Source organism: Borostomias antarcticus (genome assembly GCF_949987555.1).
Source record: "Borostomias antarcticus genome assembly, chromosome: 4".
Classification (NCBI taxonomy): Eukaryota; Metazoa; Chordata; class Actinopteri; order Stomiiformes; family Stomiidae; genus Borostomias; species Borostomias antarcticus.
In genome coordinates, this window is record NC_140237.1 from 1,647,501 (window position 1) to 1,673,319 (window position 25,819).

At 44.4% G+C, this 25,819-nt stretch overlaps 1 protein-coding gene across 1 annotated transcript in view; it reads right to left on the reverse strand.

Annotated features, from left to right (window-relative positions):
• The window catches only part of LOC311308204 (uncharacterized protein), a gene marked incomplete at its 3' end in the record, with an annotated part of 205,907 nt that overhangs the window by 94,191 nt on the left and 85,897 nt on the right, over positions 1 to 25,819 (reverse strand). The window contains exons 5-9 of the mRNA XM_084437142.1: positions 16,183 to 16,429; positions 8,646 to 8,766; positions 7,703 to 7,839; positions 3,834 to 4,046; positions 3,341 to 3,515 (exon numbers count right to left, since the gene is read on the reverse strand). Coding sequence (XP_084293268.1) covers positions 3,341 to 3,515; positions 3,834 to 4,046; positions 7,703 to 7,839; positions 8,646 to 8,766; positions 16,183 to 16,429 — 893 coding nt within the window. The remainder of the gene's footprint in view (positions 1 to 3,340; positions 3,516 to 3,833; positions 4,047 to 7,702; positions 7,840 to 8,645; positions 8,767 to 16,182; positions 16,430 to 25,819) is intronic.

Below are 25,819 nucleotides of genomic sequence, written 5' to 3' on the forward strand. Positions count from 1 at the left end.
AGCGTGCACCTATGAGGCCATGATTAAGATGGATGATGGATAAGAGTATTCTTGTTCATGTATAATGTTGTCTCTGTGTTATGCTCCACACACGAAAGCAAATTGCTAGTATGTTGAAAAACGGCATGGCAATAAAACAAATTCAGATTCTGATGACATCAAATGGATATGCTGTAAGATTTAGTAATTAGGCCCCTTAGCCTGTCTTACAGTATGTGAGCAGACAAGGCAACATCTCTTGACCCTAGTATGTTGTAGCGTAGCTCATATGAGAAATGCAGGTCTACATAAAAAACAGCATGCTCTTGTGTGCATTGTGTCTCTTTGAAGTGAGACGATCAGAGACAGTGTGGCAGGCTGCCAGACGGCTTGTCTCTCTTCTGTCCCTGTGCCGGGGCAGGAATGACTTGGTACCTTTGCTGAGGTAAGAATGACGCTGTCCAATCATCTGTGTTCTGTCTGATATGAGCTACTGAGGCTCCTGGGAGCTCCCCTCCCTGCCGGCCACAACCAGCGGGGGGCTCTGATGCCCCGTCGCTTTGATCAGAACTTCACACACACACACACACACACACACACACACACACACACACACATACAAATATAAAACACACAAACACACACAGACAAATATAAAACACACAAACACACACAGAATAAATATAAAACACACACACATACACACACGCGTGCACACAGCACTTAAAAGAGGCTTTTGATTTCTTCTCATTCTTCTCATTGCCCTATATCATGAGATATGGATGCACCTGCAGTGTTCCAGGCGTTCCACTAGCGCTGATGAATGGACCAGCCGCTACGGTACAGGGTGCTGCACCTGCGTCTGGGGCTCCGCCCACTGCCTCCCAGGCTGGTGGATGGTGCTGGCTGCCCACTGGGCCAGAGGCCCTGCAGCTCTGCCCTGTGGGGATTCATCAACCCACTGGGTTTGTTCTCAGGCACCGAGGACCCCACTGAGCAGGTCTCTGAGTCAGTCTTTCTGTCTGGGTGTGTCTGTGCCTGTCTGTGCTTGTCTGCAGCAAGGTTATTATAGTTAACGAAAACTAACTAAAAAACGAAAACTAGGTGTGAATAAACATTTTAGTTAACTGAAATAAAAATAAAAACTAGGCTTTACAAAAAAACGATAACTAACTATAACTGTATTGTGCGTTTACAAAACTAACTAAAATAAACTAAAATTGTAGAGAAAATGTCCTTAGTTTTAGTCTTTTTCATTCCATACATAAGCCTAGTATTTTGGGTGGATATGAAATCTATCCTCCATGTTCTTTAGCTGTGCTCCTGCGCAGACATAACTTGACGTTCGCCAGATGGTTTGTTTTGCACAGAGTGAAATAACATGAGCTCACGAGATCAGGATGGTCTCACGAGGCTAGCGCAGAAAAAAAACAACTAAAACTAATACTGAAACTAATAAAAACTAAACTAAAACAAAGCATTATCAAAAAATAAAAAATAAACTAAACTAGCAAATCTGCTTTAAAAACTAATTAAAACTAAACTGAAATTGAACACAAAAAGTTAAAACGATATAAAAATAAAAACTAATGAAAAAAGCAAAACTATTATAACCATGGTCTGCAGTGTGTCTGTGTGTGTGTGTGTGTGTGTGTTTGTATGCATGTGTTTTCACAGCACATATATAATAATCACATATATAGTAAGCCTCTGTAGAGGGTTGAGAGGTGTGATCCTCAGGACCTCCACATGTCCACCCCTGAGGGGGCGTCAGGATCCTGCAGGGTCTCACAGCTCTGTCTGACCACATCTACCATCAGAGGAGAAAAGCTACAGAACAGTCATCTGACAAATGCCAACCTGAAACTAGAAAGTACATTTCCTGGAGAAAATGTGAGGTGGGCTAGCTGCTGCAGCTGTATGTAACAGCTACTGCTAGAACTACTATGGACCAGGTAATCTCCATGCACCCACCGGCGAAGACCGTGCGTCTCTAGCCCACTCAGGGGCTGAGTTGTGGGTTCTGTGGCGTGGACAGTGGCGTGGTGGGGAGACTCCGCCCCCTCAGGTCAGAGCCGGTCAGGGGCAGTGCAATGACCTCCGGGCAATCTCCATGCACCAACCGGCGAAGACCATGTGTCTCTAGCCCACTCAGGGACTTAGTTGTTGGTTCCGTGGCGTGGATAGTGGCGTGGTGGGGAGACTCCGCCCCCTCAGGTCAGAGCCGGTCGGGGACAGTGTACCCCTCTCTGGGCCACCCACCTTCCCTCACCAGTGAAGACTGTGAGTGGCAAGACTCATCCCCAGATTGTTTAGAATACTAAGGTGTGTGTGCATGTGTGTGTCCGCTCGTATGGGAGAGCCTTGAGCTCCAGATTGTTTAGAGTTACATCTAATCTGTATCATTCATCTGAAGGTAGGAATATAATGTTACAGTAGTCATAGAAGGGTGTCTGTACCTTTAAGAGAGGCTGTGCATGCACCCAAGTTCAAATCACAACTGACACTCTGAACATTCCATCAATTGTTTGTATGGGAAAACATGACCAGATTCAGACAGCTCCAGCTCAAACAGTGTAAATGTCACAGCTTAGATGTTTACATCATAGAAGAAACGGCTGAACATTTTGAGATATTATATGTCCATTTAGCTTGAAAACTGTAGGAGTGGTGACAGGTTAGAAAACAGGTATAAATTCAGAATGATCAGCTCAAAAGCTAGAGTGGAGTGCCATCAGTTTGAATGGTGTGCATGGTCATCAAACAAATGGTCATAATGCAAAACTATAAATTTCACAGCTTAGATACTTACATTGTACGAATCAGCACAATTCTGTGAACATTTTAATATATAATATGTGTGTGAGCGTTCAAAACTGTAGGAATGCCAGCAGTTTACAAAATGTGTGAATATTTTCAAAGCAACAGCTGCCACCACTCTAAAAACATAATGATACTGAACATTCCACCAGCAGTTTCAATGGCACAAAAATTACTATTAAAAGTTAAATTAAATACTAAAAAACTATTTAAAAAAAAATCAAAAATCTGAATACATCCGGGAAACAGCTAAACATCATGAACATTTTAAAGTTTGAATGAAGTTTCTAGCACAAAGTATGAAGAAGTTATAAAGGAGACAAAAAATGGGGAGAACTACAGTAGAATAAGAAAGAAAGAAAGAAAGAAATAGTGGGAATATCAGAAGTTGAGCTAGCTTCTACAACTACTACTCCTAACTAGTGCCTGGTAACAGCGATGGTTCTAAAAGATTTGTCAAATAGATGTTTGGTGTTCAGTGACACCGACCTGCCCAGTGTGCTTGCATCCTGTATGTGTGTAGAGTATGTGATGTACTCACCATGAACCCCGGAGCACAGAGACAGGCCCCGCTGACGGCGTGGCAGTCGGCCCCGTTGCTACAGGCACACGGCTCCTTGCAGCTCTCTCCAAAATACCCCGAGGGACAGGGGTCAGCGCAGGACTGCCCCGTCCAGCCGGACGCACACACACACTCCCCCGACAGAGGGTGACAGCTGAGGACGAGAGAGGGTCAGCCTGACAATACTCCTCTACAGGCTCTCTATTGACTGGCTATGTCTACAAACTAGGTCAACAGATATACAGCAGTCACTGTAACTACTGTACACACACAACAATATCTACTGCATATTAAACCAAATGACTTACTAAAAAGGACCATGTTTCATTCTCTTTCCTGGCTGTATTCCTGACAATATTCAGTCAACAATTCATGAAAATGATTTAATCACTCTTGACAGCTCATACTGTAATACAAAAAGCCCATAGTGTAGAGCTAGAGAGAGTCTATTCTGGTCCGGCTGTCCCCGTACCTGTGGGTGTTGGTGGTGTTGCAGGGACAGTACTGGTCACAGATGAGGCCGTAGAGTCCGGGGGGACAGAAGCGGTCCTGACAGCTGGGCCCCTTGAAGCCCTCCTCACACAGACACGCCCCGTTGATATGGTAGCACCTGGCGCCATTCTGGCAGTCACACTTGTGGGCACACTGGGGGCCATAGGAGCCCACCGGACACTCGTCCTGGCACCTGGGAGCAGAGGGGGGGGGGGGGGGGGGGGCATCACGTCACAGCTCATAATATCCCTGTGGATGTTGAGAACGCAACTACCCCCCAAATACCAGAAGCAACCCCAACATACAACCCAAACTCATGAGAAAAAACTATTATCAAAGTGGATTTATCATATACAGTATAATCCTTTACATTTACAATATAGTAGTTCAGTCAGACAGACTCAGGTAGGTAAAAATAATTATTCCTATTATAGAATATTGGGGTACACCACTGGTGACATTGTGGAGCTGAGATTGTAGAATATAGAGTTCTATCACTGAGGTAATTAAGGAGCCAGTTATATGTGTGATTAGATGAGGAAACCATTGAATTGTTACAGAATCAGAGTGTATGAAAACTAAAAGGACTGGAACGTAAGGAAACAATGAAGCAAACACCAATCAATTAAAAGACTCAATGACCCCATTTACACCTTGCATTAAAATGTGTCTCGTATCGAGATTGTATCTAGATAATGATTAAGCCTGATAACATTTACACCTGGTATTAATATGCTTTTCGAGTATCTTCAACCCGATCCGTTTGAGATCCGATCGACTCTGTCCAACTGACAATCGAACATCACATCCTGTTTGTGCTTGAATATTTTTGCCCGACCAAATTGAGAGTAGACACTTGTCTCGATCCTTGTTCAGGATCCATTTTAATGTTTTCTTGCTAGCTGCCATGGAAGCCTGCTCCTTGCTGGTCTGTAACCGGCGCGTGCCAACGGCTACATATTTCTGCCCATGTTGTTGATATGTGGATTAAAAACGCATTCCCATTTACACTTTTATTAAATGTGGTTGAAATGCGTCCCTGACCACCTCCGGAGGTGGTTTGGCCAATCGGATTGCAATCCGTCCTCAAAACGTTTTGGACGCATTTACCCTGAAATTGAACTGTAAGGATTCCTTTAAGCCTGTAACATCTGCGCTAAATGACATCAAGACCTGGATGGACTTAAACTTCCTTAGTCTGAATGATGGGAAGACCGAGGTTATTTTGTTTGGTCATAAAGACAGCCATGTTAGCAACCTAGGGCCCCTCGCTGCCAAGAATCGCTCTTTTATTAAAAGTCTTGGTGTCACTTTTGATACTGGTTTTAATTTTGAGCGACAAATTGGCTCTGTGGTTAAAGGCTCTTTTTTCCAGCTGAGGCTCTTATCCAAAGTGAAACCGTACCTCTCTCCTAAGGACCTGGAGACAGTCATCCATGCTTTTATTTCTTCAAGATTGGACTACTGTAATGCCTTGTATGTGGGCCTTGACCAGCGGTCACTGAGGCGCCTGCAATTGGTCCAGAATGCTGCTGCACGCCTCCTGACTGGAACCAAGAAGCGGGACCACATCACACCGGTGCTGGCCTCCCTCCACTGGCTTCCTGTTCGCTTCAGGATTGATTTTAAAATCTTAATGTTTATTTTTAAGGCTCTACATGGTTTGGCCCCCCACTATCTGGCTGAACTGATTCAAGTTCGGGCGACATCTAGAACCCTGAGGTCCTCCTCCGAGACTCTTTTAATAGTCCCTAGATCGAGACTTAAGACCAAGGGTGACCGAGCTTTTGCGGTGGCTGGCCCAAAGCTCTGGAACAGCCTCCCTCCACACATTAGACACGCACAGAACCTAGGGCTTTTTAAGTCTCAGCTTAAGACTCAACTCTTGTCCTTTTATTGTTCTGTGATTATGTGCACTTTATTCTGTTTTTTGTTTTAGTTTATTTTATATATTGTACAGCACTTTGGTGCAACTTCGGTTGATTTTAAACGTGCTTTATAAATAAAGTTGACCTTGACCTTGACCTTGACCTTGTACTTTCATGTGGTTTAGCACGATCAGATTGCAATCTGATCACCAAAAACACATTTTAATGCAAGGTGTAAACGGGGTCAATTACATTGTTTGTGGTCCAGCCTCAACCTCCTACTGTATGTATTAGACTATCCAATGCAATGACATTCACTATCATCATCCAACATGCTACATTAGTAAAGAGATGAGCCCATGTTCCTGTCAAATGACATGTTCTCCATATTCAACGGGCCAGTCGTTAACCCCCCCCCCCGCCCCCAAACACACACACACACACACACACACACCCATGACGCTCAAGGTGAAGCGCACACCATTACTTGTTATGAGCATACTGTAATTCAAAGCGAATGAAGACATCTGGCACAGAATAGTAAGAATATTCTTTAAATATGAGTAAAGTCTCTCAGGGATTCTTTTGTGTCTATTTACCATCCGTTTTGAATTCAAACTATGGTGTAATCCGTTCTGGTTTGAGGAACTTATATTTCTGTCTGTGAGTCGGCAGGCGGAGTGATACTCAGTTAGATCCGTCTAGAGCCAGCCTGGAGCCAGCGCTGGTCAATGTAAACAAAATGCGAGCACGAGTGACAGAAATATAGATCCCCAAACCAGAATGGATTACATGATAGTTTCAATTCAAAACGGATGGTAAATAGACACAAAAGAATCCCAGAGAGACTTTGCTCATATTTAATTAGTTTTTGGGTGCACTTTGGGTGTTTGGGGGTGTTTTTTGGACGGGCTAACGTGACTTCATTGTGTTGCACTAGCATTAGCCACCTGTGGAAATTGGACTGACCCGAAGCTATCTACAGCATGTAATTAACTGAAAATGATCTCCATCAATAAAAAACATCATAGGTAAGTCGAAAATGAGGCCCTAGTTCAAAAATTCAAGAATATCTCTTTAAATATCAGGTGTGTCATTCAGAACACGTACATGCCGGCCATTAAGAAAGAGACAAATAGCTCGATTAAATCCATCCGACAGTCTGTTAGATGTCACGTTTTAATCACATTGGCTCACTTAAACCTTATCTAAACTAATTCCATTAGAAGATGGTCGAGAAAGAAAAAGAGAAAAGGAATGAAGGAGGGAAGTCAATCTTGCATTATTCCATCTGATCCCTTCCATGTAGGCCTGTCTGTGGGGGAATTAATGGTGGTAATTTGACTAGATTGCAAATAAAGAGATATAAGAGAGAGAGAGAGAGAGAGTTGGAGGGAGAGAAACCAGGAGAATGGGAGAGGGAGAGAGCGGGAAAGAGAGAAAGAAAGGGACAATTCACAAGATAGAGAGTGAGAGAGGGAGTGATGAGAGAGAGGGAGTGAGCAAGATAGAGAGAGATTTGGAGGCAGAGTGGGAGTGTGAGACAGAAAAGGGAGAAAGATAGAGTGAGAGAGAAAGAGAGAGGCAGGTTGGACTCCCCTGGACAATGTCTCAAGTGAAGCTGGCGTCTTCGTCTGCTGCACAGCAATGAAGAAAGAATTTTAATTGACTCCAGGTAGAAGTCTCGCACTGAATTAATGAGGGAAATTAGGGCTGTCACAGGGAAGGCTCCACCGTTAGGGGGGAGAACGTGTAAGGAACAAAGAGATGGATTGAAGATGTTTGAAGATGTACAGGAATTTGCATAGAAAGAGAATGGAAAAGAGCTTACTCGGGCAAGGCATACCTTTGAGGCTGAACCAGCAGTAGCTAAACAGAATATTTCAGTGATGAATATCACCAGTGGCTACAGAATCAAGCAGTCTGTAAACTTCACTCTCTTTATAGTATACAGTACTTAATGCCAACCACGGTGCCCTACCTCTCTCCGCTGTACCCAGCTGTACATTGGCATTGCCCGCTGATGTGGTCGCACAGGCCTCCATTACGGCAGGGGCACTCCTGGCTGCAGTTGATGCCGTAGGTGCCAAACTGGCACGGCTGGGCACAAACAGAGCCCTGTGACCAAAGAACAACAGGCCAATATTGACATGCCAGATTTACGGAGGCTAGACATCCATTAGGACAAAGGCAGAGTTTGAACAGAAATTGTAAACAGCAATGAGAGTGACAGAGAGCACAGGCTGTGGCCTCCTCCTGCCCCGCCGGGCGGCACGAGTCTGCCACAGAGGCACCGGGCCACAGCGGCAACGCGCCCGGAGACAACTTCAGCAACACGGACAGCGTGGACAGGTAGTGGACGACCAGCCCCGCGCTCAACTTCAGAACCACGGACAGCGTGGACAGGTAGTGGACGACCAGCCCTGCGCTCAACTTCAGCACCACGGACAGCGCAGGCATCAACATATCTTTCATGATCCCCATGGCAACGGTGCTCCCCAGCTGCAGCCGATCAGCTAATCAGCGGCTGGGTACAGGGGGGGGGGGGGGGGGGGGGGGGTGGATGGCTCGCCTTTTTTTCAGTACTTCCACTTTTTGCCTTCTGAAAATAAAGTGTTGCGCAGACCTACCATTGGACTCAACCTCCATCCTGTTCTCCACTCACCTCTCTGCCTTGCATGTTACAAGTTTGTAGAGGAATTCTTAGAATAAGGCATAGATAGTTGGTGCGACTGTTTGGAGAGTAAGCTGTTGCTCTTGTAGACAAGCAAAATACATTTTTCAGTGTTGAATTCATAGAGATTATAACAGTGTGTGACACAATCGAGTCAGAGCATGATATTGCTGATAAAGGAGGCTTAATGACAAAGTCATTAAAAAAGAAACCTTCAAAGTGTGTTTATGTGTGGTGGTCTGGGTCGTACCATCCAGCCGGCGGGGCAGGAGCATTCCCCCGTGACGTGGTGGCACGTCCCTCCGTTCTGACAGGGGCAGCGCTTCTCACACTGGGCACCATGGCTACCTGGGGGACAGCGCTCACCACAGCTGTAAGGAGAAGGAGAGAGAGAGAGAGCAAGAAAGAGATAGCGGAGACCTTCATTATGAGTCTTAATGAGACTTATCCAGAAGGCTCTGCCTGAGCTCAGTTTGCACTGTGGAAGGGTTTGCATTGAAAGAGACCAATCACCTGAATGGAGGAAAATTAGAAGCAAGAACAGAAAATTAACATTTGAAAATGAGAAAAAGTAGTATCATATACAGTAGCATACAGTAAATCAGTGTGATAGCAGCAAAGCAACAATAAACATTTTGGAAACATCTGGTCAAAATGTCAAAGATTTTTTGCATTGCTCCCAGCCAGGGGACGAACCATACAGCCAGGGGACGAACCATACAGCCAGGGGACTAACCATACAGCCAGGGGACGAACCATACAGCCAGGGGACGAACCATACAGCCAGGGGACGAACCATACAGCCAGGGGACTAACCATACAGCCAGGGGACTAACCATACAGCCAGGGGACGAACCATACAGCCAGGGGATGAACCATACAGCCAGGGGATGAACCATACAGCCAGGGGATGAACCATACAGCCAGGGGACTAACCATACAGCCAGGGGACTAACCATACAGCCAGGGGACTAACCATACAGCCAGGGGACGAACCATACAGCCAGGGGACGAACCATACAGCCAGGGGACTAACCATACAGCCAGGGCACTAACCATTGTCCAGGAATTTACATCCAAACACCTTAAACCTTTGTCCTGGTAATTCATCACCTTCCCCCAAGTCCCCTGCAAACCCCAGTTTCAGTCTAATGTAAAACACCAACTCTCCCCCCTTTGTAATTGTAAACACACTCTGCATAGCTCTTCCTCATCTCTTTGTTTAAGTCAGAAGGGCCCCACCTTAGTCTTCCTCGTCCTGATTCAGACCTTTGTTTTCTTTGTTTATCACATGTCTTTACTCTTGGCCACGCCTGCCATTCATGTACAATGCAGTAGCCAATCACATCCTCAAAGCGCCGTACCTGTGGTTTGCTTGAATATAAGACTGGGCAGGACAAGCTTTGAATTCACTTCTCTGACAAACCACCTTTGTTTGCGTTGTTCAGGAAGTCCTTGCGCTCGTAATGTTTTCCACAATAAACCAGACTCAACCTTTTGAACGTATCTTGGTAAATCTTTGGACTAGACCAGTCTAAAATACTATCACAGTTTGGCGAACGGGAATGGGAGCACTGCCTGCGTTTGCTTCGGGATTCCAGTGGATAGGACTGATCGGCAGACGTGTCGGGTCCATAGTGGGCGTTGGAAAATCAATTTTCTCTCTTGCGCCAGAGCGCACGGTGAGATTATTTCCTCAGTTCTTCCACTGGATTCTTGAAGCTCACAGGTACGTTTAAACGAACCCTCTTATGGGTTGAGTTGTATTTGCCTTGATTTGGTTCAGCTTGTTGGTCTGGATTGTTTGAAAACAGAAAACCCCAGCGTGGGTATTTAGTAAGTAACTATCTAAGGAGATGTGAACAGCAATAGATTTTATATCGTATTGTCCTTTGACTTCGTCCTTGTTTCGTTACGAGGGTATAAGCAGTGTTCAGAACAGGCTTCCCTTTTGGCCGGTCGCGGATGAGATTAAAACCGCAGAAAAGTAGCTACAGGGAGTGATTGGTGTTTCCAATCCGCGTTTCTTGGAGAAACGTTTTCCCATTTGATCCCGGGTGGTTTGGTAGACCTAACGATAAGTTAGCTTTGATCAAATTGGTAAACCTAACGAGCGTTAGCTTTGACCAAGAACTGTACAGTAATTTGGTAGGATCTAGACGGAAGGTCTAGCCTGGACCAGGGTTGAAGTTCGCAGATAGTGCGATTCCCACAGGGTTGAAGTTCGCAGATAGTGCGATTCCCACAGGATTGAAGTTCGCAGTGAGTGCGATTTCCAAATGGGTTGAAGTTCGCAGTGAGTGCGATTTCCAAATGGGTTGAAGTTCGCAGTGAGTGCGATTACCAGCTAATCTCCGGAGTGTCTGTTTTTTGTCGTGTGTTGTCTTTGTTTGTCTAGCGCTATTTTCGCCGGCTCAGTGGCATTTTTGAGCTTCGGCTCTTGCTTTATATCGTAAGTATTTTGTATACTTTTCCAGTAGGCTAGCTGGTTGCCTAGGAGACGAAAAAAAACACTGTCCCAGTGTTCCGCCATTGAGCCAGAAGAGAACAAAGCACTTCGCTGACTGAGTGAGTACTAAGCGAATTTAATGTGTCTTAATGTTTGTTTCTTCGAAATTGTATTCTTTCCCGCCGTGAGTTAACTATAAGGTTTCCTTTCGTTGCTGTTTTGGGGTTTTTAGGCTGCGTCGTGATTATTTGGGATTTGTTTCTTTAAATTTCCCCGCGCTGCCAAAGACAACTTCCGGGTCATACATGCAACATTTTGGGATCACCACTAGGTGTCCCTGTAACACTAGCTATTAAAATATGCTAGAGGATGTAAAGAATTTCTACTGCTAAACGTGTCTAGCCTGAGGAGATTGTTGCGCTCAAGCATTATTCTGCGAGCGTTTGTTGGCAGATTTTCGTTATGTGCTAAAGCATTTTCGATTTCTTACATCCACATCTGACATTTTAGTGTTAAATTCTAAGATTCGGGCTCAGCTAGAGGGTTAAGGGAAAAGCCTGTTAATTCTCTAGACTGGTCTGTTTTTGAGATTTGGGAGAGTAGCACGAGAGAGTTTTTTTTTTAGGTCAGGAAGGAAAGATAAGGAGATTCAGCAAACAGTCTCTCCACCATTTCCCCAGCAGAATAACTCTGTTTTAAAATTAGATTCCCCCCTCGACTTGTTGCGCCATTAGCCACGCCCCTTCTTTCTACGAGGTATTTGTCCGAACAGGTCCGGAAGGAAGAGCCTCCGATTTTGGGGTCGAGCGCCACCTGCTGGACTTCCCTTGAACAACCCATAAGGGAGATTTTAAACTAGCCAAGATAGAGTTTTAATTTTTTAAGGTAAATAAACAGGATAAAATAGATGTAGAGCGAACTCAAAAGTCTGACAGGGTTTTGAATAGGTGTTTGATTCAGGAGTTTGTTTCAATAGTCAATGAATGGCCATAAGCTGTTCGTTTTATGCATTTTTACTGTATGAATTTCATTCATATAATGATAATGTGTTTTTGAGGAGTTGACTTTAGGCCTTCTCCTCTGCTATTGAACCCAGTCTGTGTTTGAGTCTTATTTTTCAGGTGCTATGGACCCTGGGCGGCAGGTCTTTGAGGAGCCCTGATCATGCCTTCCTGGGGACTGCTTGGGACCTGTTGTTTGTCTGTTTAACTGTTTGTTTTGTCTCTTTTTCTGATATGTAGCTTAAGACGAATAGATAAGGTTTGCCAGTGTCTTAATCTGAATGCAGCATCTCATAACCCAATTTATATTTTTTTAAATGGTTATGTTAAATATCTCATGTTTATAGTTTGAGGCACATTCATCGGGCCTGAGTGTTTTTTCTGAGTGTTTTTTTTACAGACAACTGTCGTTCCGGGAGTGATGGGTGAATGCCGAACCAGGAGACGGGCACAGACCGGAGGTGGAGATGGAGGTTACTGGCCTGTTTCCCTACAGATGGGCGATCTGGGGTTCGTGAGATGCAGACCAACGCCATGTCACCAACTCACTGTGAGCGACAGATAAGTATGAAACAGGAGCAGTGCCCAAATACTCTGTCCTCAAATGCAGAAGAGGGAGGTTTTAGCTATACAAATGAAGCTTTGATGGAGTTTTTTTGATTAGTTAATTGTAAATGAAGCCAGTTCATTTTAGTGTCATTTTCTTTGCCCCGTCTCTATTTTTATCCTGACTTCAGGAAATTTTTGCTCTCACCCTTAGGGGGTGTTGTTTTGTTGAGACGAGAATGTGGTTATTTTATTTTATTTTCATAAAATCGCGAGAGAAATGCTAGAGCCAAATCCAATTGCCTTGATCATGACTGGGGACTGGGCGTGTTGAAGTCATTCTAACACTGCCCTTGATGTCACTATAGGCTACTGCAGACTGGCTCTAAATGACACTTGAACAGTCACCCTGTTTAAGTTTCCTGACTGAATAACAACATTTTTTCCCCAAAGCAGGAGCTTGCGCTTAACCATGTTTCTGAGAATCTCCAACAGATTTTGAATAACCGTTCCTGACCAAAGAGGGGAACAGGGGGAACAGGGAGACCAGACCAGAGGACTCTCCTTTTGCTCTTCTGTTTTGTCTCTGTTTGTCTCTCTCATCTGTGGATCCACAGACGGAGCACTTCATCAGCCTGTGCTGGGGGAGCGGGAGCGCCGAGGTGAGCCCTCCAGCAGCACAACCCGGGCCGACCCTACGTGGAGCAGTACAGGGATGGACCGGGTTCAGTTCAAGAGCCTGTACGTGCTGCTGGCGCCCTGACTGTGGCGTCCACACAGACACCGTGTCCCATCGCACCTTCACCCTGCTGAACCAGGACAGGGACTCTCTCCTCACCCTCCGAGAGCTCGCTGCAAAAGCTGCGGCTGTCTCTGCTTCCTCCCCTGTGCTTTCTATGCTCTCTGTACCATCCACAGACCCTGACAAGACTCCTCCACTGTCCCTGGCAGACATTTCTGACCTACAAGCATCTGCTCCACCTGCGGAGAAAAAGAAATGAAGGAATAAGTGCACACTTCCACCACCAAACTAACCTGTATCTAGGGCCTAATGACAAAACCTGTACTACCTCGTTCATGTTTTCATTATGCTTTCAAACTAGCCCACGGGCCAGATCATGTTTCAAAAAACAGGGGTGACGGAGGATGTTAACAGGTATTGGTATGCACCAGGTTTCACGGTTTTTGAGGAACAAAACTGTGCCAAATGCATCATATGCATGCAAACCAATGTTGGAAAGGGGAGAAAAATGGAACTGTCAGCACATCCTCGGCCAAGTGGGCCATGGGAACATGTTATGATGGATTTTATTGAACTCTCTCCATGCCAGGGGTACAAATATTGCCTGGTATTAACTGATGTTTTCTCCAAATGGACTGAGGTATTTCCTTGCAGGCATGCCTCAGCGTTGTCAGTGGCAAAGAGTCTCCTGAGAGAGATCATTCCAAGATGGGGCCTGCCAACCAAACTCTCTTCAGATCGAGGGAGCCATTTTGTAAATAGTGTCATTCAGGAAATCTGAAATAGCCTACAGATTGACCTTAGAACGCATTGTAGCTATCATCCAGCAAGTGCTGGAATAGTGGAGAGAGCTAATCAAACTCTGAAAGTAAAGCTCACCAAGCTGATGGCAGAGACAGGTCTGTCATGGATGAAAGTTCTACCTCTGGCACTCATGTATATGAGAGGGAGACCGCACCAGACCACAGGGCTGGCTCCACATGAAGTCCTTACTGGTCGACCTATGAAAATGACTAACACACCGTTTCCCCAAAATAAGATTAGTCTCATGTCATGTGAAGATGATATGATACAATATTGTCTTGCACTGAATAACATTCTAAAAAATGTCTTCAACAGAGTGAGGACCGCCATTTCCTGAGGCTAAGGAGGGGTTCCTGCATCACATCTCTCCTGGGGATTGGTTCCTGCATCACATCTCTCCTGGGGATTGGGTCCTGGTCCACGACCATAGACGAAGGAGCTGGAACTCGCCGAGGTGGCTCGGGCCGTACCAGGTTCTACTCATCACGCAGACAGCGATCTGAGAGGACTTCGTGGACCCATGCAAGCCATTGCCGACGGGTCCAAGCAGCAGAGGACGGTCCACCAGGGGATCGCAAACACCAGGAGATCAGAATGCAGCTGAACCAGAGGGCTCAGAGGCCAAAACCATGGGCCATCACACTGTCCTCTCCTCTGACGAGAAATCGGAGGAAAAATGACCTTGCTGGTCACCTCCTTCTACTGGTCGTTATGATGGCAACATGGAGAAACACCACAGCCTTGACCTCACAAGATGCACCACACACGCACACACACCTGCACACACTAACATTGAACATAACTGATTTCAAGCAACGCGACATTGAAGTTGCGATCTAGAAGAGAAGACGCCTTGCATTCCCCAGATGACATTCTCCTCTGATGAGCAATCGGACTGCACCTCTGATCGCACACACTGGAACCTACATTAAACATTCAGAGACGCACACATGGAATCTATGTTCCATAGGACATCACATGCGATTATTCACAAGAGTGAATGAACTTTGAAATAATCTGGAAAATATCATATTTGTTTACAAGAGTTGCAATGGTTGAAACATGAGTTGATAAATAAGTTTGGGTTTTTCCTCTAAATTGACCAAGAGGTTTTTTGCCCTTCTTACACTGGTAACCATTTTATCTTTTTTTTGCCTTGTTAAATCAAGTTTTTTTGGTGAATGGTTGTCCACTCTTAGACTATAAATAGTATATAATCATGTCATCTTTTTTATCTTGTTTCCTGTCAAATTTCTGAAACAAGGGGTTTTGGTGCGTGATTTTGCACGTGGAAAGAAAATAATAAAAAAAAAAAAAAAAGATTTTTTTTTTTTTTTTTTGCTCCACCTAGTGGAGAGATTATTTCCTTTCCACATGTATAGCATAGCTGACTGTTTACACTGTGTTTGGATTTTATATTTTATTTTTGTGTGCCTGTTCAGGCACAAATGAGGGATTGTCCAGGAATTTACATCCAAACACCTTAAACCTTTGTCCTGGTAATTCATCACCTTCCCCCAAGTCCCCTGCAAACCCCAGTTTCAGTCTAATGTAAAACACCAACTCTCCCCCCTTTGTAATTGTAAACACACTCTGCATAGCTCTTCCTCATCTCTTTGTTTAAGTCAGAAGGGCCCCACCTTAGTCTTCCTCGTCCTGATTCAGACCTTTGTTTTCTTTGTTTATCACATGTCTTTACTCTTGGCCACGCCTGCCATTCATGTACAATGCAGTAGCCAATCACATCCTCAAAGCGCCGTACCTGTGGTTTGCTTGAATATAAGACTGGGCAGGACAAGCTTTGAATTCACTTCTCTGACAAACCACCTTTGTTTGCGTTGTTCAGGAAGTCCTTGCGCTCGTAATGTTTTCCACAATAAACCAGACTCAACCTTTTGAACGTATCTTGGTAAATCTTTGGACTAGACCAGTCTAAAATACTATCACACCATACAGCCAGGGGACTAACCATACAGCCAGGGGACGAACCATACAGCCAGGGGACGAACCATACAGCCAGGGGACTAACCATACAGCCAGGGGACGAACCATACAGCCAGGGGACTAACCATACAGCCAGGGGACGAACCATACAGCCAGGGGACGAACCATACAGCCAGGGGATGAACCATACAGCCAGGGGACTAACCATACAGCCAGGGGACGAACCATACAGCCAGGGGACTAACCATACAGCCAGGGGACTAACCATACAGCCAGGGGACGAACCATGAAGACAACTCACAAAGTCCCGGTGTAGCCTGGCGCACACAAGCACTCCCCGGTCTCATGGTGGCACGTGGCTCCGTTCACACACGGGCAGTCCAGGTGGCAGTCCTTCCCGTAGAGGCCCGGTTCGCACACCTCCTCGCAGCGCCAGCCCTGGTACCCGTCCGTGCACACGCACGCGCCCGTGATGGGGTTACACTTGGCGCCGTTGTGACACTGGCAGCGGTTACTGCAGTGGGAGCCCCAGTAGTCACTCTCGCAACCTGCACAGGTCCCGGAGGCCAAAAGCATAAGCAGACAAGTGTTCAGGAACATACACTTTATTCATTTCCAGGTATTTACATATTGACACAGTGTACAGTGAAACCAAGTGCTAATAAAGCCCCACTCCAAATGAAATGAAAAAGTAGAAAACTTTCAAGTGGCAAAGGAACAAGACAAGCAAGAGCCTTGTGTGAAGTTGTCAAGACAACTTTATTTCCAGGGAGTATAAAAGCAGTGTTACATGTTTCTCATCAGACACAAAGTTCCTCCTAAAAATCCTTAATCATCACCTGGCTTCAATTACTCAAGAGCTGATAGTCCAAATCAAGTGATCAAGTGCTGCTCCTTGTGCTGATTCCTTCCTTCCTTCGCCAGGGGCTGAATTTCTAGGGAAACTACTGTGGACGTCATGTCATATGCAAGGCATCATGGTGCAGTCATAGTGAAATCTAGAGCTAAAGAAAAAAATGTAAGGCAAAAAAGTGAGTGAGTCATCAGTGGATTGGGGGGATTTCAGTTTGTAGTTTGTGATCGGTCTGAGGCCTTTCCATGAGAACTGATGTTGGAACGTCTCAGAGAAGCGTCGTTTAGCCTCCTTCCCTACCTTGCTGACATCACAGTGTCTGAGTATTGGTCTTGAGCGCCCCGCCCAGTCACAGCCCTCATCACAGTGTCTGAGTATTGGTCTTGAGCGCCCCTCCCCTCCCAGTCACAGCCCTCATCACAGTGTCTGAGTATTGGTCTTGAGCGCCCCTCCCAGTCACAGCCCTCATCACAGTGTCTGAGTATTGGTCTTGAGCGCCCCGCCCAGTCACAGCCCTCATCACAGTGTCTGAGTATTGGTCTTGAGCGCCCCGCCCAGTCACAGCCCTCATCACAGTGTCTGAGTATTGGTCTTGAGCGCCCCGCCCAGTCACAGCCCTCATCACAGTGTCTGAGTATTGGTCTTGAGCGCCCCGCCCAGTCACAGCCCTCATCACAGTGTCTGAGTATTGGTCTTGAGCGCCCCGCCCAGTCACAGCCCTCATCACAGTGTCTGAGTATTGGTCTTGAGCGCCCCTCCCAGTCACAGCCCTCATCACAGTGTCTGAGTATTGGTCTTGAGCGCCCCTCCCCTCCCAGTCACAGCCCTCATCACAGTGTCTGAGTATTGGTCTTGAGCGCCCCTCCCCTCCCAGTCACAGCCCTCATCACAGCCAGCCTGTTCCAGCCACGCGGGTGTTTTCTCCTTAGCTTGTATGTCCTTATGACATGTTTAGAGATGAGCAGATGAGCTGAGCTAGAGCCCATGTTGGTCTTCAGATAGACATCTGTTTAGAAGCTGGGCAAGTCTTCAAGAGTTGGAAAAGACAGAGGCAATTGGGCTGAAGAACTTTTGACACGGGAACAACATGACCCAAGATGACCCAAGATGTGCTAAATGTTGAATGTGCCACAACAAGTTTTTCTCTTCTAATTCATCAGCTGACCACCCATCCACTCACTTATAATGTAGCATCACTTTTTAAATCTGCTCATGTTTGCCGATCAATAAGCTTTACAAAGTGAAGCAAAAGGCTCCAGCAGTTAACTGAGTAAGCAATTAAATGAGCTTACAATCCAATGGATGTCATTTACTCCCAAAAGTATTTCTTCACAAGTGCAGAAAATTCTGGGTCCTGAGTTTAATGATTGACGTGCTCAGCTTGACTTCTCATTGCTTTTTGCCTGAATAAAAGGCATTAGGCAGACTTGGCAGAGCATGCTCAGAGACCATTGATTTTAGGTCTTGAATGTGAAATCAACATTCATATTAATGTTAATTAATGTTAAGGTGCATAATGTAGCATGTTTGCCCCGTTACATGTGTCAAATATAGTAATGGTCTGACATTCTGTTACCCCTGTTAGTAAATATTAGCAGGTTCACTGTCTACATCTGGAATCATCAGTGTAGACTCATTCATGATGTGTTACACTAAGAGGGTGATCAATGATTGGTCGGTTGGAACAGGAAATATCCTGCCAATGATAATGCTGGAGGATAATGCTGAGTGGCTGAAAACACAGTGGGAAGTTCTGCATCATTATCTGTTGAGTTTGTCTTGTGCTCATTTATCTTGGGTGAGCCCTCTTCATGTACTGCACGTACTAGTGAGTAGAACAGTGTAGTAGTGTGATAAGCACATTCTGACTCATATGCAGTATTTAGGCCAGGAAAACACACAGACACACACACATATTGTACTGTACATAATGTGAACATGCACACAGTTACACATGCTCATACTCACACAAACACGTGAATACATGCAGGCACACACACACACACAAATGTGATCCAGACTCTAACCAAAAGAGAAATAACCAATCCATGAATTTAAAAGTACAAATTAATGTACATAATCTAGTGCCTAGTACATAATATAGTACCTTCAGCACTAGATTATGCTCTTAGTCACTTGTTTTAGAAAGAAGATGTACTTGTGAGTTCTGGCAAGTAGTAGTACATTGGCTCTTCCTACTGTACGTTAAATGCAATTATTGTTAGTCGCTTTGGATAAAAGCGTCTGCTAAATGACTGTAATGTAATGTAATGGTCCCTTTTAGCCTGATATTACATTCTTCTGGCCAAAATTAGTCCCGACACGTTTTCTGAGCAGACAGACAGTTAATGGATTATTAAAGTGATGAATTAATGATTACAAAGTTGTGCATTTTGCGTCGTCTGGTTGTCTCTTTGAACTGGGCATAAACACAAACACACCAGGGCCCTGTACTACGAAACAGGATTACGGGGTTAGTGCGATGACTTCAGGTTCAAGCCTGGTTTATCCGTACTACGAAGGTGGTTCATTTTTCACCGTGCTATATCACCGTGGTAACTTATGCTGCCGAGCTAACCTGCTCCGGGGCAGGTTAAATTCCAGATTATGGATCAAAATGTATGAAGCACTGCCCGCTGACCGATCAATTCACTTGGCAAAAGGCATATGGACGTTAAGATTCTATATGGAACTTCAGTGTGCGAGTTAAACAATAAAAAACAAACACTCTTTTTTTATTCAATTTTTAAGTCTTGAATGTTGATTTATTAGACTAGCTTCCTGTTCCTAGGAACAAAGAGCTACATTTTAATTGAATTGTGATAGCACCAATGCCTGACAATCATACTTCTCCACCCCGAGCTTCACTTTTTCCATTTTAATAGCCTGTTTTATCTCTAGTTCCTCTTGTATAGAGACATCACATTGTCTACTCCAACCTGAAACTATTAAAAACTATAGCCTACATTTGCTTTATGTAAGCGTCCACTGCCAGTCTAGGGGTTGCAGCTGAAAGAATATGATATATAGATATAGGCTACAATTGCTTTACATGCCATAAGAAAAGGCATAGCCCAATGATCTAGCCTACTCGTGTTCATGTGGAGGATAATGATAAAACGTAGTCGGCAGTATTCCTGCTTTCCTTCCTGCCTTTGGCAGTAGCGACTGTGTTGCGCCTATAGTTCATATTTCTATATTATTGCTTCTCTTGGGTAAAATACGGTAGACGGAACTTGGTTATGCTGGGTATTGTTTGCCTTGTCCATGGCCGTCTCCGAATACCCGTATTAAGGTATGCGATTGGTCATTTCAAGCAAATACCTCCCCTTTTACCGTGAACGCGCTCATAGTTAGATTGGACCAGCTGGGTCGACTTAATGAGTTGATAGCCACTGTCGTAGTACCTTTTATCCGTGATTGCGGTTTTCCGGTTTACTTGAGAGAGCTAGCGAAAAGTTATCATGAGCTGTGTTTGGAATCGCTCCCTATTCACTATATAGTGCACTATATAGGGCGTCAGCCATTTTGTTTGTAGTGTCCGAATTCTCCACGGAATTTTCGTTCCCTATATAGTTCACTATTTATTACCCACAATTCACCTTGATTTGGAGGGAACAGTGCATGTACCCTACATTTTCTCCGTTCCCTAGGTAGTTCACTACATGGTGAACCCCATATAGGGAATAGGGAGTGAGGGAACGAGGGAGCGATTCCGAACACAGCTCATATGTTGGATGAGCTTCGTAGTACGGGGCCCTGGGCTACCCAGCTGGTCCAATCTAGCTGAGCGCATGCACGGTAAAAGGGGAGGTAGCCTATTTGCTGGAAATGACCAATCGCATACCTTAGTATGGGTATTCGGACACGGCCAAGGCAAACAATACGCATAACCAAGTTCCGTCCACCGCATTTTACACAAGAGGAGAAATATGAACTATAGGCGCAACACAGTCGCTACTGCCAAAGGCAGGAAGGAAAGCAGGAATACTGCCGACTACGTTTTATCATTATCCTCCACATGAACACGAGTAGGCTAGATCATTGGGCTATGCCTATTCTTATGGCGTGTAAAGCAATTGTAGCCTATATCTATATATAGTATTCTTTCAGCTGCAACCCTGTGAGACTGGCAAATGACGCTTAAATAAAGTAGACTATAGTTGATAAATGTAGGATATAGTTGTTCATAGTTGCAGGTTGACAATGTGATGCCTCTATACAAGAGGAACTAAAACAGGCTAAGATGGAAAAAGTGAAGCTTGAGGTGGAGAAGTAGGCTTTAAGCCTACGGGGGAAAAGTAGCCTACAGTATTTCAGTAGGCCTATAACGTCATTCATTGTCAGGCATTAGTGCTATCACAATTCAATTAAATGTAGACTACTTCTCTTTGTTACTAGGAACGGGCGGTAGTCTAATAAATCAACATTAAAAACTTGAAAATTGAATTAAAAATGAGTGTTTTTACTTGGTTCTCCGCACTACCCACAGCCTACATGAAACTGCAGGTAAATGCACAAGGCAAAATATGTCTCAAGCAGCTGCCATTCTGCAATTTCTCATATGATACAGGTAAAGCCAAGAGGGTGTAGTATATTTTCATACTGTACCATACTGTATTACATCAATACATCTGTATTACTCTCATGTAGTAATCATTTTATTAAGAATAAGGAACAAACCAAACTAGGAACTGTTAACTTAAGTAGTTTAACATGTGAGCAAAGCAGATGTCCTGAGTCAGCATTCCTTTGTCCTGTCTCTGAGTCAGCGTGACCTAAAGTTCACCTCTAGAGTGAGTAGCCTACAGTTGTAACGCGATCCTAGGAGGACACAGGAAGACCAGCTGACACCCTGACCAGTCAGAACATTAAAGACCAGCTGACACCCTGACCAGTCAGAACATTAAAGACCAGCTGACACCCTGACCAGTCAGAACATTAAAGACCAGCTGACACCCTGACCAGTCAGAACATTAAAGACCAGCTGACACCCTGACAAGTCAGAACTTAGTGACTGTTTGTGACCATGTTTGTATTCCTTGTATGTAAATTTGTTTGTCATGTGATACCTGGCCTGAAGCCAGGATATAACTCGGCGCCTCTCTGTGAACTTAGTATTGCCGAAGATTCGACCCCATGTAAAGGCTTGCTCAATAAATTGTTGATTCGACCGCATTTTTCTCCTGAAGTACTTTTTGACTCAAGTTGTGCATTTGAAATACACTGCAAGGGTTTTATCGGTTTGTAAAAACCTCTCACTGTTCGCGTACTGCAGATTATATTTTAATTCGCACACTGAAGTTCCATATAGAATCTTAACGTCCATATGCCCTTTTCCAAGTGAATTGATCGGTCAGCGGGCAGTGCTTCATACGTTTTGATCCATAATCTGGAATTTAACCTGCCCCGGAGCAGGTTAGCTCGGCAGCATAAATTACTGTACCATGGTGATATAGCACGGTGAAAAGTGAACCACCTTCGTGGTACGGATAGACCAGACTTGAACCTGAAGTTATCGAGCTAACCCCGTAATCCTGTTTCGTAGTACAGGGCCCAGGTCACTGGATGGATAATATGCACTATGAAGACTGAATAGAGGCGAGAGACGAGAGCCACGTCGACTTATCAGGAATCAGTCAACCCATAGACAAACATGCGCTGGACTGAATTCACAGCCATTGATTTCCTATTTTCAATTAATAATAGTAATTAGAAAGCATCATAGTTCAGGCTGGGTCTGAAGTGGGTCGATGTGATGGGGGAGGGGGGGGCTAGAGGACAACAAAGCTGGGTGACATAGTTTACTGCTATTGGGTCTGGAATTCAGGTTTTTTGAGTGAGGTCTGTTTGACACTAGATTATTGACAGTGTTTTGTTTGTGTGTGTGTGTGTGTGTGTGTGTGTGTGTGTGTGTGTGTGTGTGTGTGTGCGTGCGTGTGTGTTTGGTGGGTATTTCTAACCAAAAAAGGTCACAAAGTACATACATAGTGGCCTACTTTTAAGCTATCGTAGAAAATTTCCAACAGTTTTCTGATGACAAAATAATTTATATCATTAGCAATCATAGCCTAAATGTGTTTGTTGTGGAATGATGCATGAGATTTGTCAGCCTCACCCAAAATCTCACCCCAAACCTTTCAAGCGTACCCTACCTCATTTAGCTCTGCAGTAATTGCCTTTTAATGATCTCCTCTTATGCAAATGAGGGGTATAAATCTTAGTTGAGGTTTATGATTTTCGGCAGGTGGCAGTCCACCCACAAAATCCCGAAGACATGTCAGTGCTGCTTAGTGCACATGAAGCAGCCCCATTGGCCCCATTTAGCCAATGTCAAAGGTCGTGCCCTTGATCGTCACAGATCATAGCTCGGACAGAATTATTTATTAACAAGACTGGAACACCAACAAAGCCAATCAAAGTGACGCATATAAATGAAAAAACATTTGGTTTTTCTCATGGTCAACAGAACTGAAGGGGTGTTATGATACTCTTTAAGAGACCAATTGGTTTCAAAGTAAGCTCATTTCATACAGATTCAAAGGGAAGGCGGTTCATTTTAAATTTGACAATACAAGGAGGAAATGCCCGTGTAATCAAAGTGCCAAACACAGATTAATCTAGTTTTTTTAAGAAATAGGTAATAAGTTGCAAGGGATGGAGGGGGAAATCATTATGTTGGGAGATTTTAAAACTGCCTTAGATGGAGTATTAGAGCCAAAAGGGTACTACCAACCACAAGCTCTTACTCAAATTCATAGCCTTATGGACTCATTAGAGAACAGGCATGGACCAGGATACTGGAAGTTTAACCAGAGTCTTCAAGATGAAGAGTTTATTAGTAAGACCAAAAGGTTTATCAGTGATTATTTTTCTATTAAAGGACAGGTTCGGAATTTAGCATCAAAGGCCATGTTATAAGGTTATTTACGATCATATTCAACGGCCGTTATCAAAGTTTCGTCAAATGGTGCACTCTTGAGATAAAGCCTGTCCACTAGCACACTCAATGGATCCATAGGTGCAATAGCAAAATCCCTCAAAAACACCAACTCTCATTTTTCAAAGACAGGAAACTCACTGAGAGGTCAACGGTGTCCTTTGGTGTTCTGGCAAAAAAATTGCCACAAAGTATGCTTCCTATCGGGCTTTGTATATTGGCACCAGCTGCAAAATTATTAATAATGGATATCTCTGGGTCAGTACCCTTAATGAGGGGAGTTAAACAAGGAGGCCCTTTGTCTCCTTCTTATTATATTGGAATTACTACAGTAGCTAAGTAGGATCTAATGTGGATGTGGATGAGCTTGAAATAGGGAAAGCTGTCAATGTATGTGGATCAAGCCCCCAGGATTCGAAATCTAAAGTGAAGGCCTATTGAACCGCGCCATCTTGGCTAGATTTGTAGTCACTTGGCTATTTCCGGGGACTTTTGACTTGCGCAGTTGAGCTTCTCTGGCCGACGCGCGTCCACGAAAAAGTTCACATTTATCTGAAATGTAGACGCGCGTTCCCGGCTCTCTCGGCTCTCCCCGCTTTGATTTAGCAATGAAAACCGGCTTGCATATTAACCTGTTTTTGTCAAATATATCAATTGGAGAAATTATTTTTTGATCCTGGCATCTTAGTTTTAACAGGTTAAATATAATTGAACATGTTTTGTTTGCTAGTAGATGGTATTCATTCCGTTCGCGATAACGTTATTGCAGCCAGGCTAAATTCCTCCAGGGAGCCAGTGACAGGCGAGTTGAAGAGCTTCACTCCCCGCCAGCAGGAGCTTTGGCCGCGGCTACCGCATCTCGGATAAACCGCTGAGTTCCTGGCTGCTATTTCACACTCGCCCTTGATCAATCCCAATACCGATCCATGGTAACAATGAATCAATCGTTCAGATCAGATCGGAAGTGCTGCATGCATGTTACAACATCATTGTTACCTTTATTAACATAACCATAGCCTACATTTATCTCTCTAACGTTAGGCTATCCATCTTACACCAGTCGGCCATTCGATAAATGGAAGCGGTGAACGCCAACGTTGACTGAAAACACCCAAACTCAGTGTATCGTTTCATCTTCATGCTACACATCAACTCCTTTACATTGTATGTGAATAAATTCCTGTTATTCTAAAAATATCCCATTTCTGTCCATTCCTGGAAAAGGCTAATAATTGCTGTCAAATGATCACTCCAGTTTATCACCGTATCCCACTACCATTTCAACTATGCACAGGAGGTTGTCTTGTGGTCATTTTCATTAAAAAATGATTAGCCTGATCAGTTTGTTGTATGTATTAAGCCCTTTTTGAGCGGTATGCTTGTATTAATAGCTTATAGCTTGCCATACTCACCAACCTTGGGACCTCAGAAATAGGGAGCATTTTCAAACCAAATTGCGGGGGGGGGGGGGGGCATTAAAAGCATTACAAATTAGACATTAAAAGCATTAAAACGAAATGTGAAACATTATATATATATGTGTGTATGGATCAATTGTTTTTAATGTCCGACTTTTGTCTGTGCTGTTCAGTAAATGTGCATCTGTCCTAATTTATTGTAGCCTATCTATCTACTACACAACCTAGTTCAAATTTATGAATCTCCCGCGGAAGTCAGGAGGGTTGGCAAGTAGGCTATGGTCACTGCTCCCCAGTAAAATTGAATAATTGAGGGGTTACTTACAGTACAAAAAAGTACAGCATTTGTAGAACTCGGATGATACTACATAAATTGCCATGCAAAGCCAGAGACTGTTGCTTGTAGACGACAAGACTGCTGTAACCATTCAAATGTGGAGGCTACACTGCATTGAAGGTGGGTTGGCTTACTTGACACAGAACACAGAAAACGGACACCACAAAAAAGGGCTTAAAGCAGGTCCTAAACAGCAGCAGGTCTGGTTGAGGTGTGAACTGGTCTCCTAAAAATGGCTTGAGCTGTGAGGATTAGAGGAGGCACACTGTTTCTGTTATTACATTTCAATAATAGAATATGACACACAAACCACATACATACACACATACACATACAGCCCGTCTTGGTTTAAAGCCCACTCACCAACGTCAAGGTGCAAGCCTATCGAGT